The 20,790-nt window shown below is 45.2% G+C and overlaps 1 protein-coding gene across 5 annotated transcripts in view; it reads right to left on the bottom strand.

The window, feature by feature from the left end:
- The window catches only part of OBSL1 (obscurin like cytoskeletal adaptor 1), a 68,905-nt gene that overhangs the window by 37,308 nt on the left and 10,807 nt on the right, over positions 1-20,790 (bottom strand). For 4 of the 5 annotated variants that reach the window (XM_081839424.1, XM_081839425.1, XM_081839427.1 and 1 more), the window contains 9 exons: positions 19,919-20,224; positions 15,556-15,837; positions 13,716-13,994; positions 12,777-13,009; positions 11,671-11,710; positions 9,264-9,536; positions 8,280-8,552; positions 7,163-7,435; positions 3,248-3,520 (listed from right to left, as the gene is read on the bottom strand). In XM_081839424.1, the coding sequence (XP_081695550.1) occupies positions 3,248-3,520; positions 7,163-7,435; positions 8,280-8,552; positions 9,264-9,536; positions 11,671-11,710; positions 12,777-13,009; positions 13,716-13,994; positions 15,556-15,837; positions 19,919-20,224 (2,232 nt within the window). The remainder of the gene's footprint in view (positions 1-3,247; positions 3,521-7,162; positions 7,436-8,279; positions 8,553-9,263; positions 9,537-11,670; positions 11,711-12,776; positions 13,010-13,715; positions 13,995-15,555; positions 15,838-19,918; positions 20,225-20,790) is intronic. The other variant, XM_081839426.1, reaches the window with a different exon arrangement.

Genomic DNA, 20,790 nt, shown 5'->3' with positions numbered 1-20,790 from the left:
CGTTGATGGAGGAAAATCCTATTGCACTAATAAGAGCTTGTGATGGGATGATGAGCTGCTTGTGCATAAAAGCTTAGTCCCTCAGAGCTTGGGCATGGTTCTCAAACTCTGTCTTTAGCGGAGCCCCTTAAACATGACTCCCTTAATCGCTGGCAGAATCCGACAGTAGGCGTTTACGGAATCTACTCCAGCATAAAAGCTCCTTAACGGAAACGCGTCTTCAGGATTCTCGGCGCGACAGTTTCCGGCGAGGAGTGGGTGTACCTATAGGAGGTCCTGAGACTTCTCCACTGTTTTCGCTGGAAGACTCCCTGAGCCATCCCTTCGACTCACTTTCTCTCTCATCTCCCTCTCTCCCCCTGCTGGTGCCTTCCTCCGCTGCTGAGTCTCTCCTAGCTTCCGAGAGCCCCTCCACCACCTGCCTTTCCGATGGCAGTTCCCTGACAGAGCTCTTCCATTGGCTTCTGCTAACACAACAATTTAGTTGAATCTGGACCAGTATCTTGGATAAATACAGATGGGCAAAATTTTCAAGTGTGAAAACCACTGCTCTAGTAGGCAGCTAGTAGGCAGGTTTGCTGGGCAGCAAAACAGCAGAGGAAGAGGATAGGAGTGTGAGGGTCTGTGATGAGTCAGAAGGGATGGAGCAAAATCTTGGTTTGTTGAGGTGGGGATGGGGGTAAACCCTGCCTCTACCCAAATGTGCAGAAATCACAAGGGGGTGAAGGCCATGTTGCTTTCATGAATGCCAGCAAACGCTGATAAGGGAGAGCAGTATAGAGCTACAAGCCCTCAGCCTCTGGAGCCAGGATTAGGGTGAAAAGGGAAGATAAAGGCTGGCCTGCCATATGCTCCCTTCCCACCTCACCTTCTGCTTTGTGCCAGACGACAGCACTTTTAGTTGCATGAATCCTCACTGGATCCCCAAAGCTGCAATGAGAACTTTGTTCTCTCACACAAGACTGCAGGAGCGTGATGGGGGCAGATGGGAATGGCCTTTTTAAGATAGTGAGAAAATTCCACCCATTGGGTCATGATGCAGTCGAAGCTGGAGAGTGGCTTGCTGCGGCCATCCTCTAAGCAGGGGGGGAGGTTCCCCACCTCAAGCCCAAGAGCCAAATGTCACTCTCTGGTCTCTCTATCTGCCTCTCAGGGTTCTCCCCAGCTACACAGCCTCTTTCCAGGCTACCACACCCTTCACTGGTGCTGCTCTGCATCCTTCTCAAGTGTTTTTGCCTGGCTGGGACCTTGAGAATTCTGATAATGCCTCTTGCTTCTCTGGATGGAGGACAAAGAGAGTCCTGTGAATGTGTGCAGAAACCAGCCTACGGCACAAAGGTGAATTTTGTATTCGCTGCTCTGCCCACTTTTCCTTCTGCCCACCACTGGCATGTGGCCCCCTGTAGGTTGCTTAGAAAGGAGTGTGGCCCTTAGGATGGAAAAAGCTTGCCTTGCCCTGCCCCAAGGCCAAGACACACCTCCACAAAGATCCAGGGCTTAAGCATGAGAAGCAAGCCCACAGACACATACCATTGGCCCACAAAGCCATGACAGGATCTCCACAGCTACTGCAGCCCTTGGCTCTAGAGTTGGGAAGGGCTTAGCTTGAGCACAGAATCTGCAGTAGGGCTCATAGGGCTCAGCACCATGGTTTGGCTTTGGGAAAAGCTAGGGCTGGCACAGCCCCTCCTAACTAAAGCCAGACACTCACATATGATGCAAATGTGCAGCATGGCACAGGATCCGTGTTGTGCAGCAAAACCAAGTGTTGGATGGGAATCTAGGAGAGACATTTTTGTTCATTTCTGTGGGTATCTTGTAACCCTCTCTGAGCCCACTCAGATATGGTAGGAAAGACAATATATACAAACTGTATTGCTTTTCGCTATTTTCAGCGTTTCTTAATTTCATTTTCTCATGAACATCTATTCCTCTTTCAATATATATTCAATTACATATTGTACTTTCATTTAAACTTCTTAGTAAATATCATTTAAATATCTCTGCTTGCCTCTAAGGCTCAGGGGTGGCCCATGGGGGGACAAGAGTTGACTTCTGTCTCCTCCCCACCCTTTCCAATACATAAATCAATTAACAGAAATCTGAATCCAGGCCTGTCAACTTCCACTTTCAAAAGCACCCACTGGGTGCAGCTCTAGCTGGCTTCATTCACCAGCTTCTGCTCTAACCACTGAACCCATATAGCTCTGTTGTGGAGCATCCGTTTCACATCCTAGGTTCAATCGCCAGTGTGTCCAGGTAGGGATTGAGAAAAAACGTGTCAAACTCTGGACAGCTGCTGCCAGTCAGTGTAGGCAACACTGAGCTAGATTGTCTGGCTCAATATAAGGCAACTTCCTTAGAGTTTTTTTCAGGACGTAGCACAGGAAAAGCTCAAACTGGCATTATCTCTGCCATATGGCTCCACAGTGAAGTGCAATACAGATTATAGAAGCTAAATGCAAATCTGATCCCTGGAATTTGAGCTCAGGTACCCGTGCCCTTGGAACACAGGAAGCTATCTTATACCAGGTCACGCAACTTGTAGGTCTAGCTCAGCTTGGGGAACCTTCAGTTTGCCAGCCAAATTAGGCCTGGCAGGAGCCCTTATTTTCCCCCAGCCACACCCTCCCTCCCACAGCTGACATCCGCGGGTAAAACTGAGGCTACTAAGGAACAATTGGGAGCCTCAGTTGTTCCACTGCAAGTGGGGCTTCCCTTCAGTGCCTTCTTAGTGTATTTTTCATCTCTGTTGGAAGCCGCCCAGAGTGGCTAGGGAAACCCAGCCAGATGGGCGGGGTACAAATAATAAATTATTATTATTATTATTATTATTATTATTATTATTATTCTAAATTTTCAAGCAGAGTCAGTCCCTGCTGCAACTGGAGCTTACATTTGCTGGTGATGAATTTAAATTCAGTGCTGAATGCCAGCCTGCAGGGATTAGCTCCAACAGTGAATTCAAGCTGGTGTACAAAGTGAAATATTTCACCTGATGGCATGCTGACATCAGGTGATTGGCAGGTGGGTGGGGCTGACCACCTGCCAAAGTGGCCCATGGAGGGTGTGGGGACATCAGAATCTGGCCTGTTGTCTAAATCCAGTTTCCCACCCCTAATCCAGCTCAGTATTGTCTACTCTGACAGAAGCTTAGCAATGGACTTCAAAGTGGGACTCTGAGGAAATGTATGCCATGTATTAGAGTGGTCAGAGGAAGAGTCCTAAGGACTGTACATTTACTAACCTGCAACTGTAACCACAAAGAAGGCAGAGTCAGTCCCAGTGTCACACACAAACTCGCCTGAATCTTGCACCTGGGCTGAGGCAAGGACAAGGCGTCGGAGGGGCCCTTCGTTCTCCAGCAGCAAGCGCTCTCCCTCTTCCACTTCCTCCCCATCCTTGTACCAGCGGACAGGGGCACTGGAGCAGGACAGCACACAGGACAGCACCACACGTTCGGAGGCCTGGTAAGAATGGGACGCATCTGCGTTGGAGTGCAGAATCTGCACAGGTGGCTCTACAGGGTGCGTGTGTGTGTGTGTGTGAGAGAGGGTGAGTAAGAGAGAGAGAGAGAAAAAAAAAGAAATTTCAGGAATTAGAAGCAGATTTGGAGAGTGTTGGGGCCAGTAGTGTAGTAGCAAAATCAGAAGTGCAAGGTCCCTTCACAGTTATGTGTCACAGCCACATACCCTCACCGCTATGCGCCTGCTAAGGGTATGCAACTTTCTAAGACTAGACAATAATCGTATAATTATACAATAATAATAATTAAAGATACATTGCAATGATCAATGCAGGTCTTCATTTTAGTTAGAATTACTGTTTTCTGAATACATACATGGAAAATGATTTGGAGTGCTTCAGTATCTTCTTTCAGGGTAACAGCACACCATTCTCCTGAAACTGAAGCACCTTGTGTTTTCAGTGTTCCTAAATGTTTCACGTTGCATCACAAAGTGGCTAAAAAGCCCCTCCCCCGCCCCTTCATGCTGATTGGGTGGCTCTAGGAGACTGGAGACCCTGCAGGAACCCTGCTGCAGAAATAGTAAAGGCAAAGGTAAAGGGACCCCTGACCAAAGGTAAAGGGACCCCTGGCCGACTCTGGGGTTGCGACACTCATCTCACTTTATTGGCCGAGGGAGCCAGCATACAGCTTCCGGGTCATGTGGCCAGCATGACTAAGTCGCTTCTGGTGAACCAGAGCAGCACATGGTTTACCTTCCCGCCGGAGCGGTAGCTATTTATCTACTTGCACTTTGACATGCTTTCGAACTGCTAGGTTGGCAGGAGCAGGGACTGAGCAACGGGAGCTCACACCGTCATGGGGATTTGAACTGCCGACCTTCCGATCGGCAAGCCCTAGGCTCTGTGGTTTAGACCACAGCACCACACGCGTCCCTTGCAGAAATATAGTGGGGTCAACAACCTGGGAAGGTAGCCCATCTAGGAGAATGAAAACTCTGATCCTAAACCTTCACTGCCTCACTGCTATACTCATTCAGAAAGGTTTTAGGAGTAAATCCTGAGGAATAATCTGTACCTGCTGCCTTGCAGGACATCTTTGGGAGAAGAAAAGTCTAAGGAATAAACCCTATACAAATCTGGACAGGAGTCCCTAAGGTGGTTGGATGGCGTCTTGTATGCCTCCTTCTGGCAACTCCTGCAGCCAAGCTGGTGCCAAATGTATTGCTTTGCTTTGGATCACACCAGTGAGTCTGAGAGTGGTGGTCTTGTCGTCTGGGCAGCCCAGGACCTCCATACAGACTGCTTAGGCTTGCGCCCTGAGGAGGCCACTTTGGTGCTGCAACGCAGCAAAAACTACATGGGAGGCAGCAATTACAAGTTATAAGCTCGACCTGATTGGCATTAGGTATAAACACTATGGGTTGTCTTCACCAATGGGAGAAATCATTGTGTCTCACCGGTCAGCTACTGCCTGCTTCATAGCCGGATAGCCCCTGAACAGTAAAGTGCTGACCTGTGACCATCTGCCTGCTTCAATGGGTGCTTGGAACTCAAAGTATCACATGACAAGCAGAGTGAACTTCTTCAAATCCATCCACCAACAGCACTCGCCCCCCCCCCCCCCCCGCAACCTTAGACCACTATACCACTAGTTGGGGGAGGATGCTTGGCAGGTTGTCTTTTTTCCTAACCAAAGTGAAAATCAGTGGATCAGGAACCAGATAGCTAAGTGAAGGCGGCAGGAGAAACCAATGTGTCATGGGAAGCATAAGTGTGGGGGCAGAGTGCATGCGAAAGAGAGAGGGAAAGCTTATTGAAAATGTCATCTCAGCGTGCTGCCACATTTTTGTTTTTTGGAAGGCAAATGCCGTGCTAGGAATTTTTGAAAAAGTGCCTGAAAATAAAGTAGCAAATAACACAACTTCCTTATATAAACCTGTGATGAACCCACATTTATAACAGCAGTTATGCATGCCTGGATTGAGAGGGTTCAGGGGTGCAGTGAATGAGGACTGGCTGAAGCTCTGTTTCCTTTCTAAGGAGGTCACTGGAAGCTTACTGGAATGTATAAATATTTGCAAATTTAAAGGTTGAACATAAGTGGCAATTCACAACAGACACTGCTCCTCACTTAGGTTATTGGAAGGCAGCTCCTAGGATCTTCAGAGCTCCGCATAAAGCCTATAAGTCTGACCTTTTTCTCAATTTGACTCAGTCTGAATTCAAAGCTCCAAGCTTAGCTCCATTTGCCCTTGACATTTGGCACTGATCTTAATATTGCCATACTTGAAGGAATGAACTACAAAGAGAGGCTGCAGCCTGAAACTGCTGAATTACAATTCATCAAGGCCATCAATTCTATTCAATTGTTTCCCTTCCCACTTCAGATGTTAATTAACTCAGCACTGTCAACCTGATTATCACCTATCACTGCTTTGTAAAGGGTCACTGTGCTTATTTTGCATATATTTCAGCTCTAATTGTCATTATCTGTACTTTTTGCATTTCATTTGTCTCTGACCTCACTGCTTATAAATCCCCCTCTTACAATCTCTGTGTGTGCGTCTCTACGTATCTACATACATACATCTGCACCTGAGGATTACACTTCATGAATCTGATGAAGCGGACTGTAGCTCACAAACACTTGTGCCATAACTTTTTAGTTTTTAAGGTGTCACAAGATTCTTTGTTGTTTTTGCTGCAACAGACTAACACAGATACTCCTCTGGAAGTAGCAAAGCAAATGATGGCAGAAAAAGGCAACTAAAAGAATTCAGGAGATCAAGTATCTTTCTTGTAAATGAAGTAGTTTGATTTTATTTTTTTTTTAGCTTAAAAAGAAGAAACACCAATGTCTTCTGAACAGAATTCACTAACGGCATGAAAAAGAGTGAATAGGAAAATATTATTCACTCCCACTCAAGATGTATACTGTAAACTAATCCACTGAAATGGATAAGAAGTGGGAGGTTTCAGACAAACAAAGGAAAGAACCTCTTTGCACAAGGTATAATCAGCTTATGATACTGACTGACACAGGATGTTGTGATGACAACCAACATAAAGTTTTGTCAAAGGATTAGATAACAAATGAGGATAGAGTGGCTTACTACTCAGAACAGCCCAAAGTGCAACTCCTGTGTTTATTCGGAGTCAGTAGACCTCTAACCACCAGTTTCTATCAACAGTGAACATTAACTTCCTTCAGGCATCTGTCTGATGGCTGTTCATAAACACAGCACAAAACAAGATGGACCAGTACAATTTATGCAGCATGGCAGTTATGCTCCTCTCCCTGTTGGTTCTGACCAAAGTACACCAATGAGGCCTTTGAAGCACCATGGACTGCAGCACAGAGAAGAGCAAAGGACATGGGTTTGGGAGGGGACGTCTCTCTACGAAGATACCGTATTTTTCGCTCTATAAGACGCACCAGACCATAAGACGCACCTAGTTTTTGGAGGAGGAAAACAATAAAAAAAATATTCTGAATCCCAGAAGCCAGAACAGCAAGGGGGATTGCTGCGCAGTGAAAGCAGCAATCCCTCTTGCTGTTCTGGCTTCTGGGATAGCTGTGAAGCCTGCATTCGCTCCATAAGACGCACACACATTTCCCCTTACTTTTTAGGAGGGAAAAAGTGAGTCTTATAGAGCAAAAAATACGGTAAATTGATTACGGTAGTTCTCTTACCAGTAACAGTGATGTTGAAGAAAACAGAATCACTGCCTGCATCACACACAAACTCCCCGGCGTCCTTCATCTGCACTGAAGGAATGACCAGCCGTCGGTGGGGTCCTTCACTCTCCAGCAGGAGGCAATCACTTTCTTCCACTTCTTCCCCATCCTTGTACCAGCACACGGGAGCATCAGGGCGGGACAGCTCACAGGCCAGCACCACATGTTCTGCAACCTTGTAGGTATGGGCCTCCTCAGCATTGGAGCGAAGAGCCCTCACAGGAGGTTCTGTGGCAAGAAGAGACATTCTATAGATGGGGATCAGTAGAAAGAAACATGCCCTCACCACCAACACCACACCAAAATCTTGGGAAGTAGAACAGAACCATATAAAATAGGGCTGGGGGACTCTGGACCCTTCAGATATTGTTGGACACCAAGGCTGTGTACACACCATCCATTTAACACACACGGCTTCCTCAAAAGCATAATGGGAACTGTAGTTTATCTCTCAGAGCTACATTTCCCAGGATTCTTTGGGAGAACTCATCAAACCCCTTGCCAACTCTGTAATTTATACTGGACATATAATCTAGATCGCCTTTAAAACTGAGAAATTGTCAACAAAGTGTTTTGGAGGAGAAGCCATGTTTGTCTGCTGTATCAAAAACCACCAAGTTTTTGGGCACTGAAGAGAACTGATAATTAACAAAGTGAAGTCTCCCTAGATGACAAGATATATTCACTCAAAAGTTCTGAATCTGAAGTGGCTGAATTGCGTGCATTAAAGCTATTCAGCAAAGACCTTCAACAAAATTCAGTACAGGGCAGGAAAGTGTCATGGAACAGCCACAGAGAAGAGAGGTTCAGAAGAAATAACCAATGCTTACAAAGGAGAGAGATAAATAAGAAGTTCTCAACTACATGCTCAGAAACAATCGCTAATGACAAATAAAGGGGGCAGACTGAATCCTCTTTTGGTATCATTTAACTCAAACATGGCTATGAAAAGTTACAAAAAGACTGCATTGTCTTGACTTTTAGAAGTGAAAGGCTCTCTAGCCTTAAGATTGAGGACCATTATTGGCCTTAAAATGCATGTCTGGGGAAAAAGAACAAATCTCACACTGACCTGTAACAGTAATACTGAAGAAAACAGAGTCGCCACCTGCATCACACACAAACTCTCCTGTGTCCTGTACGCAAGCTGAGGCAATGACCAGCCGGTGATGGGATCCTTCACTCTCTAGCCGAAGTCCCTCACTCTCTTCCACCTCTTCCCCATCTTTGTACCAGAGCACAGGGGCATCAGGACGGGACAACTCACAGGACAATGTCACACATTCCAAGATCTGATAGGTATGATCTTCTTCCGCGTTGGAGCACACAACGTGCACAGGTGGCTCTGTGACAAAAAAGAAGTGTCACCTTCCTTGGAGGTTTATATGCAGTGGCTGGATGCTTTAGTTGAGATTCCAGCATTGCTGGGGGATGGACTAAAACTTCCCAATACAGGGTTTCCTTCAGATGTCTTCTAAAAGTCAGATAATTTTTTATTTCCTTGACATATGATGGGAGGGCGTTCCACAGGGCGGGTGCCACTACCGAGAAGGCCCTCTGCCTGGTTCCCTGTAACCTCACTTCTGGCAGTGAGGGAACTGCCAGATCTTCAGAGATGAACCTCAGTGTCCGGACTGAACGATGGGGGTGGAGACGCTCCTTCAGGTATACTGATGTCAGAGGTGCAAAGGGGAAGCATGGGGAGGCTTGCAAAGGCCTCTGCAATCCTCCTGCAATCCTCCTCCTTTCCACCCACAATGCCAGAGGTGCAAAGCATGGGGAGGATTGCACAGGATGTTGCAAGTCTTTCTGAGGGGCTCCCTTTGCCCTTCTATGTCAGAGGTGGAAAGGAGCTGCACAGGGCACCTTTAAGGAGCAGTGCTGGGGGAGACAAGTTCTCCCTCAAATGTTAACCATTTCTCCCTCCCTGAGCACCCCTTGGCTGTCAAGAAGGCAAGATATAAATAATGTATATTTATGTAATGTATATATAAAATGTATATATAAAAAGTAATGTATATATAAAAAGTGGGGAAGGACAGGGGACAGCTCTCACCTGTAATGGTGATGTTGAAAAAGGCAGAGTCACCGCCTGCATCACATACAAACTCCCCTGTATCATGGATTTGTGCAGAGGCAATGACAAGGCGGCGGTGTGAGCCCTCACTCTCCAGCAGGAGGCGCTCACTTTCTTCCACCTCTTCCCCATCCTTGTACCAGCGCACTGGAGCATCAGGGAGGGACAGCTGGCAGGCCAGCACCACACGTTCAGAGTTTCGGTAGGCATGGGTCTCCTCAGCGTTGGAGTGCAGGATCCTTACAGGAGGGTCTGGGGGAGGGGAGGGAGAACTGCACCATGAAAAGCCTATTACTGCCCCAGAGCCTGTTGCACCCCCACTCTAAAATTGGAAACAAACTCAAAAAACTGTGAGCTTTATGGAAACAAGAACCAGTCTTAGGGAGAAAAGATGGTGCAGTGGTCAAAGTGCTACACTGGGACGTGGGAGAGCCGTCACTGCCTCTCCGTCTCACCTGCCTCGCAAGGTTGCTGCGAGGATAAAGTGGAGAGAACTATGCGTATCACCTTGGAGGAAAGGAAGGGTGCACAAGGAGGCCTGTTTTCAGTGACAGAACCTCGTGTCATCATATCTCCCATTACTAAGAGGTCAGTTGGTTTAGAAGACAGAAAGATGAATTTGTATTTGGAAGACTTGGATTTCAAACACCACCTTTGCCACAGACTCTTTGTTTGGCCTTGAGCAAGCCACTGTTTGTCAACTTCAGTTCTCCCATCTACATACAACAGAGATAACAGTGACCAATCTTGCAGGGTTGTTATGGAATGGGAATTTGCTCACTTAGCCAACAGTTAAAGTAATTTAGAAATTATAAATGCCATTAACATGTAGGGCTTGGACACAGAATGGCCCACATACAGATTCTGACTTTGCCATGAAACTCAAACTGCCCAGCCATTGGGCAAGTCTCCCTCTCTCAACGAGGGAGGGTGTTTGAAAAAGTGTGAGAAGCTGCCAGCTCTGCAGGCAAACAGGGTGACATAACTGGGCTCCTGAGCCCCACAGGGGTGCCGCAGAAAGAATGTGGTTGGTAAAGGGAGTCATGGACTCAAAAAGGTTGAAATCCTCTGCTTTAGGTCATTCACAGCAGCTACTTCACTCAAGCTTCATTCCTAAGCTTTAGGGCCAACAATGCTGTTGAACAGGTTTCTTTTCTTTTTCTGGAATGGTGACACCAGCAACTTAGCTGAGAAACAACAAAAGGGGAGGGGTGTGTTTGAAATACCCACTGAAAATCTAATTGTGTGTTTGGAACAATGAAGCACCAGTAGACAATTTCAGAAAAGGTCAGCATTTCAGGTTTATAGAACAGTGATGGAGTGGCTAATTCAAGAGTGTGAGTGCTCTTCATGATAACCCCACAGCTATGCCCCTTCCTAGACTATACATTTAAAAAATGTATTTCCCCCCTCATATAGCACACGCCATCTGCTTTGCTTAACATTCAGCCTGATTAAGACTTCTTGTGGACTCAAAAGCTTGCTCACTATTTTGTAACATTTTGGTTAAAGGAACTTCAAGGTTTTTTTTCAAAATAAAAGATCCACTTTCAGCCTTAGTCATGCACACTAATGTAGCCTACATCTTCCTTGGCTTAACTTATTTAGTGAGTTTCTCTTGGTGAGAGGCCTCATTTATTTGACATGAGAAGGACTGACAAATAGTGCCCCAAGAGATCACATTGTTATTAATATTAATATTTCTTACCCTCCTTTCACTATAAGGTTTTAGGGTGAATTAGAAAGCTATTTTAAAACACAGAATTAAAAATGGCTTTAAAAAAACAACAGTCACAGTAATAGGGTGTGTCTCCTGAAAATATATCTCTCTCAGGCCAGGACAATGAGGTGCATCTTCAGCATACAATGAAAACTACATGATGAAAGTGCCAGACACACCTCTGTGCGCTATTGTTCCTGGTCTGCTACATCACTGTTGTAAAATCTTCTGCAACTTAGGTGCCAGAGTCCAGATGGCTGAGAAGAATGCTCCTACTCCTCAGAAAAAGGAGCTATGTAGTCTGCTGTAGAAAAAAAATTAAAACCCTACCCCAAACTGAAACATGTGGCACCTTAAAGACAAGCTACTTAATTTTGTCATGAGATTTGATAGACAAGAGCCTATTTCATCAGAATCAGAATTAAAAACGGATATCCACCATCTTCATTGTCCATGCATTGGATGAAGCAGGCCTTTCCCTATGAATGCAGATATATATTCCTGTATTGTTTTTAAGTGCCACAAGTCTACTTGTCATTTGTCCCCTTATCTGAGCCAGAAAAAAAGGTTGTTATCTATCTGATTCTTTGTACCAAGCTATCAAGGACTGAGCAGGAAGGGCATGTTCAGATTGTGGTGGCCCTTCATTTGGGGGAAATTACTGACCTGTAACAGTGACGTTGAAGAGCACAGAATCTCCACCTATTGAGGCATCTGATCAAGGCCTGTATTTTAAAAGGAGCTTAAAGATATATTTGCAAATGTTTGTATGTTTCATGCCAGGCAGAAACCAGCTGGCTAAGTACTTTGGCAGTTGTTTATCTTCCTGCTCTCCTGAACAAGGGCCCCCATGATTTATAGCAGTAGCAGGAGACAAGTTTCTCAAAGTTGTAAAAGGGAATTACAGGCTGGGAGCAAATGTTACACTGACCCTACATATTCACAATCAAGCTGCAAAAACACTAATTAAGAGTTGGTAAATAGTAAGATTTATTGTTTAACAGAAAATAATACCATGTGCCTCCCATCAGACTCTAGCCATAAATTTTGGGAAGAGCTAATGGGAAAAGCAGCTGGCTGGGAAAAGGGGGGTGTAAACTGAAGAGGCTTCTTTTGAAGCTGTTTTTTACTGAGTTCCTTTTTTACTTTGCAAAGGCCTTTTCTTCTAAAAAGCTATCTGTGTTATGTATGAGATTTGTTGGCTTAATGTAATTAGGCAAAGGATTTAGAAAGTAAGAAATGTTAGATTCTTATGTTAGATTCTTATTTCATTGATGGTGTGTGAGAATGTGAACCCAAGATCTCTGTTTAGATAGAATTTAATACCACGAGCCATTTGTTTTAGCCATTTGTTTTGGAATGCAGGGGCAACAGGGGCAAAAGGTGATCTGCTAATTAAGGTGCCTTGTCGAGGCAAATGTAAGATATATGGCTACTTGTCTGCCATTTATGGATAGAAGGAAATATAGCTGTCTCCCATAAAAGGTAATAGGAAATGGGTGTATCTTTTATGATTGGTTCTAGCAAACAGCCAATAGGAATTTCAACCAGGCTGATTGGACAGAGGCAGCCAAAGGAGGAGCAAGGGGGCTGGACTGAGGAAATATAAGTGCTGGCCATCAGGGCTGGAAGTGGCAGAGCTTTGGTAACCATATACCACTGTGTCTATCATTTGTTTGTCTGACAAATAAATTATTATTTTAATTTCTCTATTGCTGCGTTGAATATTTCATTCCAGCTAAACGTTAACCACAAGCAGGGTGCTACACTATGTCACACACAAATTCTCCTGCATCCTTCACCTGTGCTGCAGGAATGACCAGGTGGTGGTGTGGGCCCTCACTCTCCAGTAAGAAGCTGTCGCTTTCTTTCACTGCCTCCCCATTCTTGTACCAGTGCACAGGAGCATCGGGGTGGGACAGCTCACAGGTTAGCACCACACGCTCTGTGACCTGGTAGGTATGGGCCTCCTCAGCATTGGAGTGAACAACCCTCACAGGAGGCTCTGCAACAGCAAAGAGTTACTATAATGGCAGAAAAGGTAGAGAATATTCAGGGGATGGAGCGCATTTTTTGAGTTGGGGGTGGAAAAGACTGGGCTGCAGGACAAACTCCTGCTGGGACCGGATGGCAGAAATCTCACAGGTGCCCCTTATTTTAAGGGACCCCTTTAATTTAATAGGTTAGACCTTATTCTAAGACCTTATGCTAGCAAGGGTTGCATAACGTTTTTTTAGGCCCATAGGCACATTCGGTTTGTTGAGCAAATGTTGTGGTTGCCACCCATTCTGGTCTCTTCTCCCTCCTCTCCCCTGGACTATTCCTCCTCCTTGCCCTGAGACAGAAAGAGAGAAGGTGCGCGCACACACAGTTATGTTTTCAAAGGGATCTTGGTAAAAGTCTGACCCCGTACAATTAATCTGAGCCTTGATAAGAACATAGAGTTGAAAGAGGAAGTGGGAAAGAGTATCAGTCTTCCAATTTCCTCCTTCATCTCTATGTAACTTGCTTTTCAAGGAAGGAATAGTTAACTATCCTAACCCACCATGGCCAAGATTACAGTATTTGGGTGGCCTCAGAGGGTTCACAGGTGTCAGGGAAAGACCTCAATGACACCCTTTTGCCCACAGCAATGGCTCCATTGGTGACCCAAGTAGAACTTACACTAGCTGATTCTCAAAACTAGGCCAACTTCTTTTTTCTCCACTCACCATCCACGGTCACAGTGAAGCTGATAGCATCATCGCCTGCATTGCATGTATATGTCCCAGAGTCCAAAGAGCAGACAGAGGAAATCAACAACCTGTGGATACGGCCTTCGGTTTGGACACCAACGCGACTATCATCCAAAACCACAGGATTCCCTTCTTTAAACCAGTTGATGGGGGTGTCAGGTATAGAGACTTCACACTCCAGGAGTAGAGGCATGCCAGCTGTGAGTGTTCGGAGTCGCCTGGCCTCAGGCACTGGGGTGATATATACCTGTGGGGCTGGGGAGACACAGCGTGTGAAACCTATGCAAAATGAAACATTAACTTCACAGACAGAACAGGTGATGCCACTTGAAAACACCAGGTACACCTGTGAGAGAAAACCTCTGTCCAGTGTCACATGTGAAAAGCACAGTAGTGACTACCTTGTGGTAATAAGTTGTGGTGATAACCACAAGAAATTGCTGGGATGGAAGAATCATCAGGATATCTGTATTTAAACACAACTGCTGAGTGACAGATACGAGGCTTGTGTTGATTTGTTCCATCTTTCAACACAGTTGGTGCCAAGGCAATGGATCCATAGGCTTAATCCAACTGTTCATAATCTCCTTTACTCAGAAGAATATTGTGACAGTTCCTGCTTTAGTAACAGTGATTCAGATTAAAAGCCTTCCTTGGGTAATCCTTGTAAATAACTGAAATGCAATGGAAAGATCCTTTAATCATGTCACGCCTCATACACATATTATACAACAGCAGGTATGTTTATATCTATTTATGCACAATGAATTGTAGCCTTTATAGTATAGAAAAAACATTTTTAAATGGCAATAAAAATTAAAATGTACAGACAAGGCAAACAAGAAGACAAGCTTCCCATTTATTTTAATTGCTTAAATTGTCACTACCTCTGTTTATCTGATTTTTTGTTTTGTTTTTTGGATTGCTGTTTTACTTGTTATGCAATTGCAACATATGTATTTTATGTCCAGTTGTATTTATGCATGCATTTATGTATTTTAGCTGTGCTATATGTTTTTAATCATATAGGGGAGATGCCTTGGAGGGCACAGAGATCTTGGAAATTAAATAAATACATAAGACAACATAAGTTATGACTAAGATTTCAGATTGGCTGAAATGTATCATGTCCAGAAGGACATCTTATCTACTAGTTTCGGCAGAACTGGATTGTGCCAATTTGGCTTTAGTTTGTGCAAAGACTAGTGCAAATCACAGAAACTCAAAATAAACAAATGCAATTCAAAGTAAACTGTCAGAGGGGAGTTTCAAAGGGATCTGATGCAAATGCCTTGAAGCCAGTTGTTGTCATTTACAGCTATAAAGATTCCAGCTGCAAGGAATCCAAGCTGAATAACAGCTGGCAGCTTGGAGGGCTAGACCACATATGGCACAGGAAATTCATGATCAGATCTCCTGCTATATTTTTTTGTTTTACTTGAAAATAATTGCAAATGGGCCTCTGGTTTTGACTGGAACAGCAACACCTACGGAAGGGGTTTTTAAACCTTAACCTCCATGCCGTTATTTCCATCTAAATTCCATCTAAACTATTATTCTCACAGCAGAACAATCCATAGGCCCAACCTCTGTTCTTCTGCCGTGGGTCCGTAGATGTTGTTGGACTATAATCCAAAGCAGGCCTCCCCAAGAGTCAGGGATAAAGTCCAACAACATCTGGGGATCCAAGGTTGAACACTGTTGTATGTTATGGGCAAAGCACTGCTCTTTTCATGGGATGGTTGCTTGCATGTAATCATTTTAGGTACAGTCGACTGATTCCTGGCCCGCTACCTAGATCCAACCAAAGCCTCACCTTGTACACATAATGCAGCGCATTCCTTCACACCATTAGCCTCAAATTGCACCTCAGACCCATTGGCTGCTAGCTGCACTCCTTTAATCCGCAAAGCATGGTCCAACCCGCTGTGTGTGATTTGGTACTGCTGGCCTTCTTCCCCCTCCTCCTCTTCCAGCCTTTTCCCATTGAAGAACCAGCAACCGCTCTGAGAGGCTGAAAGCTGCACTGAAAAAGTAGCATCCTCTCCAGCATGAACCTTCACATCTTGCAGTCCTTTTTGTATACGAGCCCTGGGCACTACAAAGGCGGACAGAGATGAAGGAAGTCAGCTCAAAATGGGTGACGCATGCATGTATACACACACTCAACTGACACACACAAATGGGAAGGAAGGAGTTCAGATTGTGGAAGAAAATGATTGGGAGGCATTCAACTGTCTGAGGGTACTTCCAGATGGACAGTTATTGTGGAATTGGTGCTGCTCAAATCTGAAGGTGGGTTTTTTGGGGGGGCAGCACCCATATGACGTCACCATCATCAAAATGATAGTTTGTTTTTTTCATATATTTAATTTAGATTTCTGCACACTGTGAAAAATCCAATAAGTGAAAACAATCCATTATTGTGAAAGCTTGTTAGCGCATTTCTCACGGTGGATGGTTTGTCACATCTGTGGTGATGCTTCAGTGGGTGGCTTGTATTGCCAGATTCCACTACTGCAGTTTGCTCCTCGCCTGAGCACAACCTAGCCATTTTGTTTACAGAGGCACCAGTACCAGACAAAAGGCATCTACTTCCATGGATATGCCACATGCTGGAAGCAGGCCTGGTTTGAAGGAGATACTGTCACAAGATCGCCACACAGTATATTATGAATTGCCTATGGTGGAGATAGTAATCACAGCACATACACTGAGCTTTAAAATAAAAAGGAATAGGGAGGTCTCAGACAAGACCCCCCCCAAAGAAGGAAATGAGCATTCCCACCCACCCCCCCAAAAAAGAAAGAAAAAGAAAACCACAAGCTTCCAAAGCTGACTGCAGGAAGCTCATACCAATAACAAACTTAGTTGGTCTCTAAGGTGCTCCTGGAAGGAATTTTTCTATTTTTTTCGACTAAAGATACTGGCTAGTTAGTAAGAATTAGCCTAGCTAGACTTCTGGGGTGGCGCCACCGGCAATGGCGGACTCCCTCTGAACTGGAGGGAATAGCTCCGCGAGAAACGGGTCTTCTCCGCTACGGCGAAGCGGGGACCCTGTCAGAAATCACAGGCGGATGAAGCCTGTGACCATGGGACTCGGCGGGCACCTTTAGCGCCCCCCCCCAACTCGCGAAGGAACCCATCAACGGGCTCCGAAGTGAAGAGGGGGAAGCGGCGCGGTGCTGTGAGTCAACTGCTATTTCCGTGGAGCGAAGCCGCACAGCTGTTGCCGGAGGAGCGCTGCCTTTTTCCTGGGACAATTTGGACTCTAAAATAAGCACCCGTGAGTACTTAGATTTTGAACAATTGGACATCAAATAAGGATTAATGAGCAGAAAAGAATTGGATTTTAAAATATTCATTTCTATTTGGTACGGAGCGGGAAGGTCTAAACAGGAAGTCAGCCTTCCGTTCCTTTGTAAACAGAACAAAGCCAACACAATATAAACTAGAGCTAAGAAAATTGTCTCCAAAGGACTGGATTCCATCATTTATAATTGTAGAACCCCCCTTTTGACAGTGAAGAAGGGGGAGGATCATTTCTAGACTGTTTCTAGACTGTTTAAAGTGAGTTTAAAGCAAAGTAATTTTCCTCCGTCCTGATACTGGAGCGAGGGTGTCAGGACCGAAGTTTGAAGTTCATTGACCATAAGTGCCTTTGACAGATAGTGAAAAGAAGAGAAACATAGTGACTCCACTGTCCCTCTTCGCATTTGAAAGGAATAAGTTTTGACAAAGTATTTTAAAAGGGGAAACTTTGTTGCGAGAACAGGTGGAAGTATTCCCCCTAGAGGGAGACTGTGAAACTGTAACCAACTCCAGGGAGCCGGCAGCTGTTATAGATTACAATCGTGGGAACAGGCATTTGACCTTGCAGGACAATGTATTCAGAAACCTTGTTGTGTGCCCTTTACAAAACAAATGCCCTACTGGAACAATTACATGAAAAAGTGAACTGGATGGCGACTTCAGTTAGAAATTTGGAACAAGCAGTGGGAAACTTTGAACAGGCAGTGGGAAAATATGTGGAGCCCACGCAGGAATTAAATCAAGAGTGTGTTTCGACAGATCAGGCCCAACAGGAATATGAGTTTTTGGACTTGACAAATGATCCTGGGAAAAGCCAGATTCGGAAAGAAAATGTCTGGTTTGGTTTGAAAATGGGGGGCTGGATTGGCCCCCCAATGCTGGGATGTCTGGACTTTTCAAACATGGCAATGGGCCGTGAGATGTTTGGGACTGTGGGGGCTCTTAACCTTGGGAGGGCTTTTGAAATATGCTTTTAAATACCACATGGAATTTAATGTTGAATATGGAAAAGGAGCTGATCTGTTGAGAAAGGCGAAAAATACTGACAAGCTGGAGTTATCACGAGCAGGAGATAAGGGAAAATATAGCTACAAACATGAAGAAGAGCTGCGGAAGGGGCAAGGAAGAGACTTGAGGGCCTCGGATATAAGGTTGCCAGGTTAATGAGCTAGATCAACAAAACCCGGAACCAGGAGGAAGGGACGTTGGATGAAGATCAGACTTATTTGCATCTTTTTTTCTCTCTCTTTTTATTAGAAGTGATTTATAATAATTGATGAGCATTAGAAAAATGTTGGAATGAAATTATTTGATTTTAGTAAAAATGTTTAAAGAATTATGAAAGAATGTTATGGTTATGAGAAGCTGGTATGGGCAAGATTTAAGTTTTAAGTTTTAAGATTTAAGATTTATCTTACTATAGAAAGATAAGATTAAAATTGTTTAGGGTAATGTAATGACAGAATTTTTTTTTAAAAAAAAATTTTACAATATGGAAAGGATTTGCTGGGATAATTAACAACTAGGATACAAAGAAAGGGAGGAGGAGGAGGTCTAAGAAAGAAGGTGATGACAGTTGAGGATTTGGAAATAATGAATTTGTTTTTTCTTTTTTTCTTTTTTGTAAATGCTTTTAATTGTCTGTGTTGTATTGTTGAATTTTTTTCTTTTTTCTTATCTGTTCTGGGGGAGGGTTTGTTCTTAACTTGTCAATTATTTTTATTTTTGCATTTTTCTCTGTTTATATTTCATTTTGTAATATTCTGAAAATGTCAATAAATATCATTTTTTTAAAAAAAGAAATAGCCTAGCTAATTTAGGTGCCCTGCTGAGCAAATATAAGCAGAAGGTAGCTGGACAGAGTAGTGCTCCTTCCCTTTAAATGGTAAGGGTAGTCTAGCAGGCAGGTGGATCATCATGGCCCAGGAAAGCAAGGAAGTGGCAACACTTATAGTGTTTCCACAGCTGCAGAGGCCAATGGCAAGGGACAGTGGAAGAAGAGAGTGCCCAGTGGTTCAATAATAAAAGGTCATAGATCCTTGCAATGCCCATTGTCAGGTCTGCCTCTAGATCCCAGCTCACAGAGGACCAACGCCCGGTGGATATAATATACAAAGTCTTTATTGAAGTTTAGTTTCCATTTCAAGGCTCTGGGCGCGCAGACCCACGTCTCGACGCTAGACCGGCTAAGTCCCCTCTGACTCACTGCTCCTCCCACACCAGTTTAAGATCCTCGCCCGGCTCCACCTCCTACGCTGTTCTTTCCTTCGCTGGGTCTTTCTGCCCTCTGGGGTCTCCTCCTTCCTGGACTCTTCTGACGCTGACCCCCCTTGGTCTTCCCCTTCCTTCCGGCGGGCTTTAGGACCTGGCTCCCTACCTGGGCTCCCTGCTGTGCCGCTCGCCTGTACATTTGAACTTGGCGCGCGCGCCCAGCCGGTAACCTTCCTCCTGACCGTTTCCCCGCTTCCTGATGTGGGCGTGACCAAACCTGACTCCTCTCCTCCCGCTGGTGGTGAGAGCACTGGTCCCGATTCCTGGGACTCCCCCTCCCCACTGCGCTCTGGTGGGGAAGCTGGTCCTGATTTCCAACTGCTGCTCAGGGACTCCCCGCTGGCCCCTTCCTCCTGGGGCTTCCCCCCTGGAACCCCCCTCGCCCTGGCCATCGGCGCTCCCTTCTGTGAGTCCTCCGATTCGCTGGAGAGGCTTGTGAAATAACTCTTTCCACTGTCACTGCCTGCTCCCCCCTCGTACTCCTCCTCCTCACTCTCCATTTGCTCCCCCTCCTGTGTCTCTCCTTCTGAACCCCTGACACCCATGCTTGAATAAGGGACAGTGTCCAGTCACTATTAGGGGGCAGAGAGGCTTACCAAGGTGCACAGTGCCTGGGAATTCCACATGGCCACTACTTCCATACTGATTGGCAGAACACACACGGAAACGGTAGTCAGCCTCCTGAGGCACACCATCGCCTGGAACTTCAACCATGCTGGCAACATCAGTGGTGAGGCAAGGCACCCACTCAGCTTCTCCTACTGCCTGCCTCTCAAGAATGTAACTACTTGGTGGGCTGCGGTGAACATCAGGTGGTGGGCACCAAGTTAGGAGGGCAGCATTGTTGCGTGACATGCACATCCTTGCTGCCACGGGCGCACTTGGTGGGATCCTCTTGGCACCTAGAAAAAATAATTCAGTTCTATCAATTTTCCATCTTATTAACCTGGGGCATAATCCAGAGCATGGATAACGGGCCAGCATCTGTCTGTCTGTCTGTCTGTCTATCTATCTATCTATCTATCTATCTATCTATCTATCATCTATCTATATCTATCTATCTATCTAATCTAAGGCCACAACAAAACAAATTCCTTCCAGTAGCACCTTAAAGACCAACTAAGTCAGTTCTTGGTATGAACAGTTAGTGCACAAGCTTAAAATGATGCAAGGCACACTTGTCAGATGACATTATACAATCAGCGCATCCTGTTAGTGCAATAGGACCCCCTCTTCCTCCGGCACTCTCCCTGAATCTGCTCCAGGTTATTGGGGGAACCCCTAGAACAGAGTTAGGGAGGGCCTGGAGGAAGAAGAGGGGAAGGGAGAGGAGAAGGGTACATGGTTCTCCAGCTTGTGAGTTCGCCAAAACTACAAACTTGATCCTTAAGTTTAGAGGGGTCACAAGCCCATTCAGTACAAACTCAATACCATGAAGCCTCTTAGACAAATTATTTAACCTCCATCT

Source organism: Podarcis erhardii (genome assembly GCF_964252035.2).
Source record: "Podarcis erhardii genome assembly, chromosome: 1".
Taxonomy (NCBI): domain Eukaryota; kingdom Metazoa; phylum Chordata; class Lepidosauria; order Squamata; family Lacertidae; genus Podarcis; species Podarcis erhardii.
This window is presented reverse-complemented; position numbering and strand designations above follow the sequence as displayed.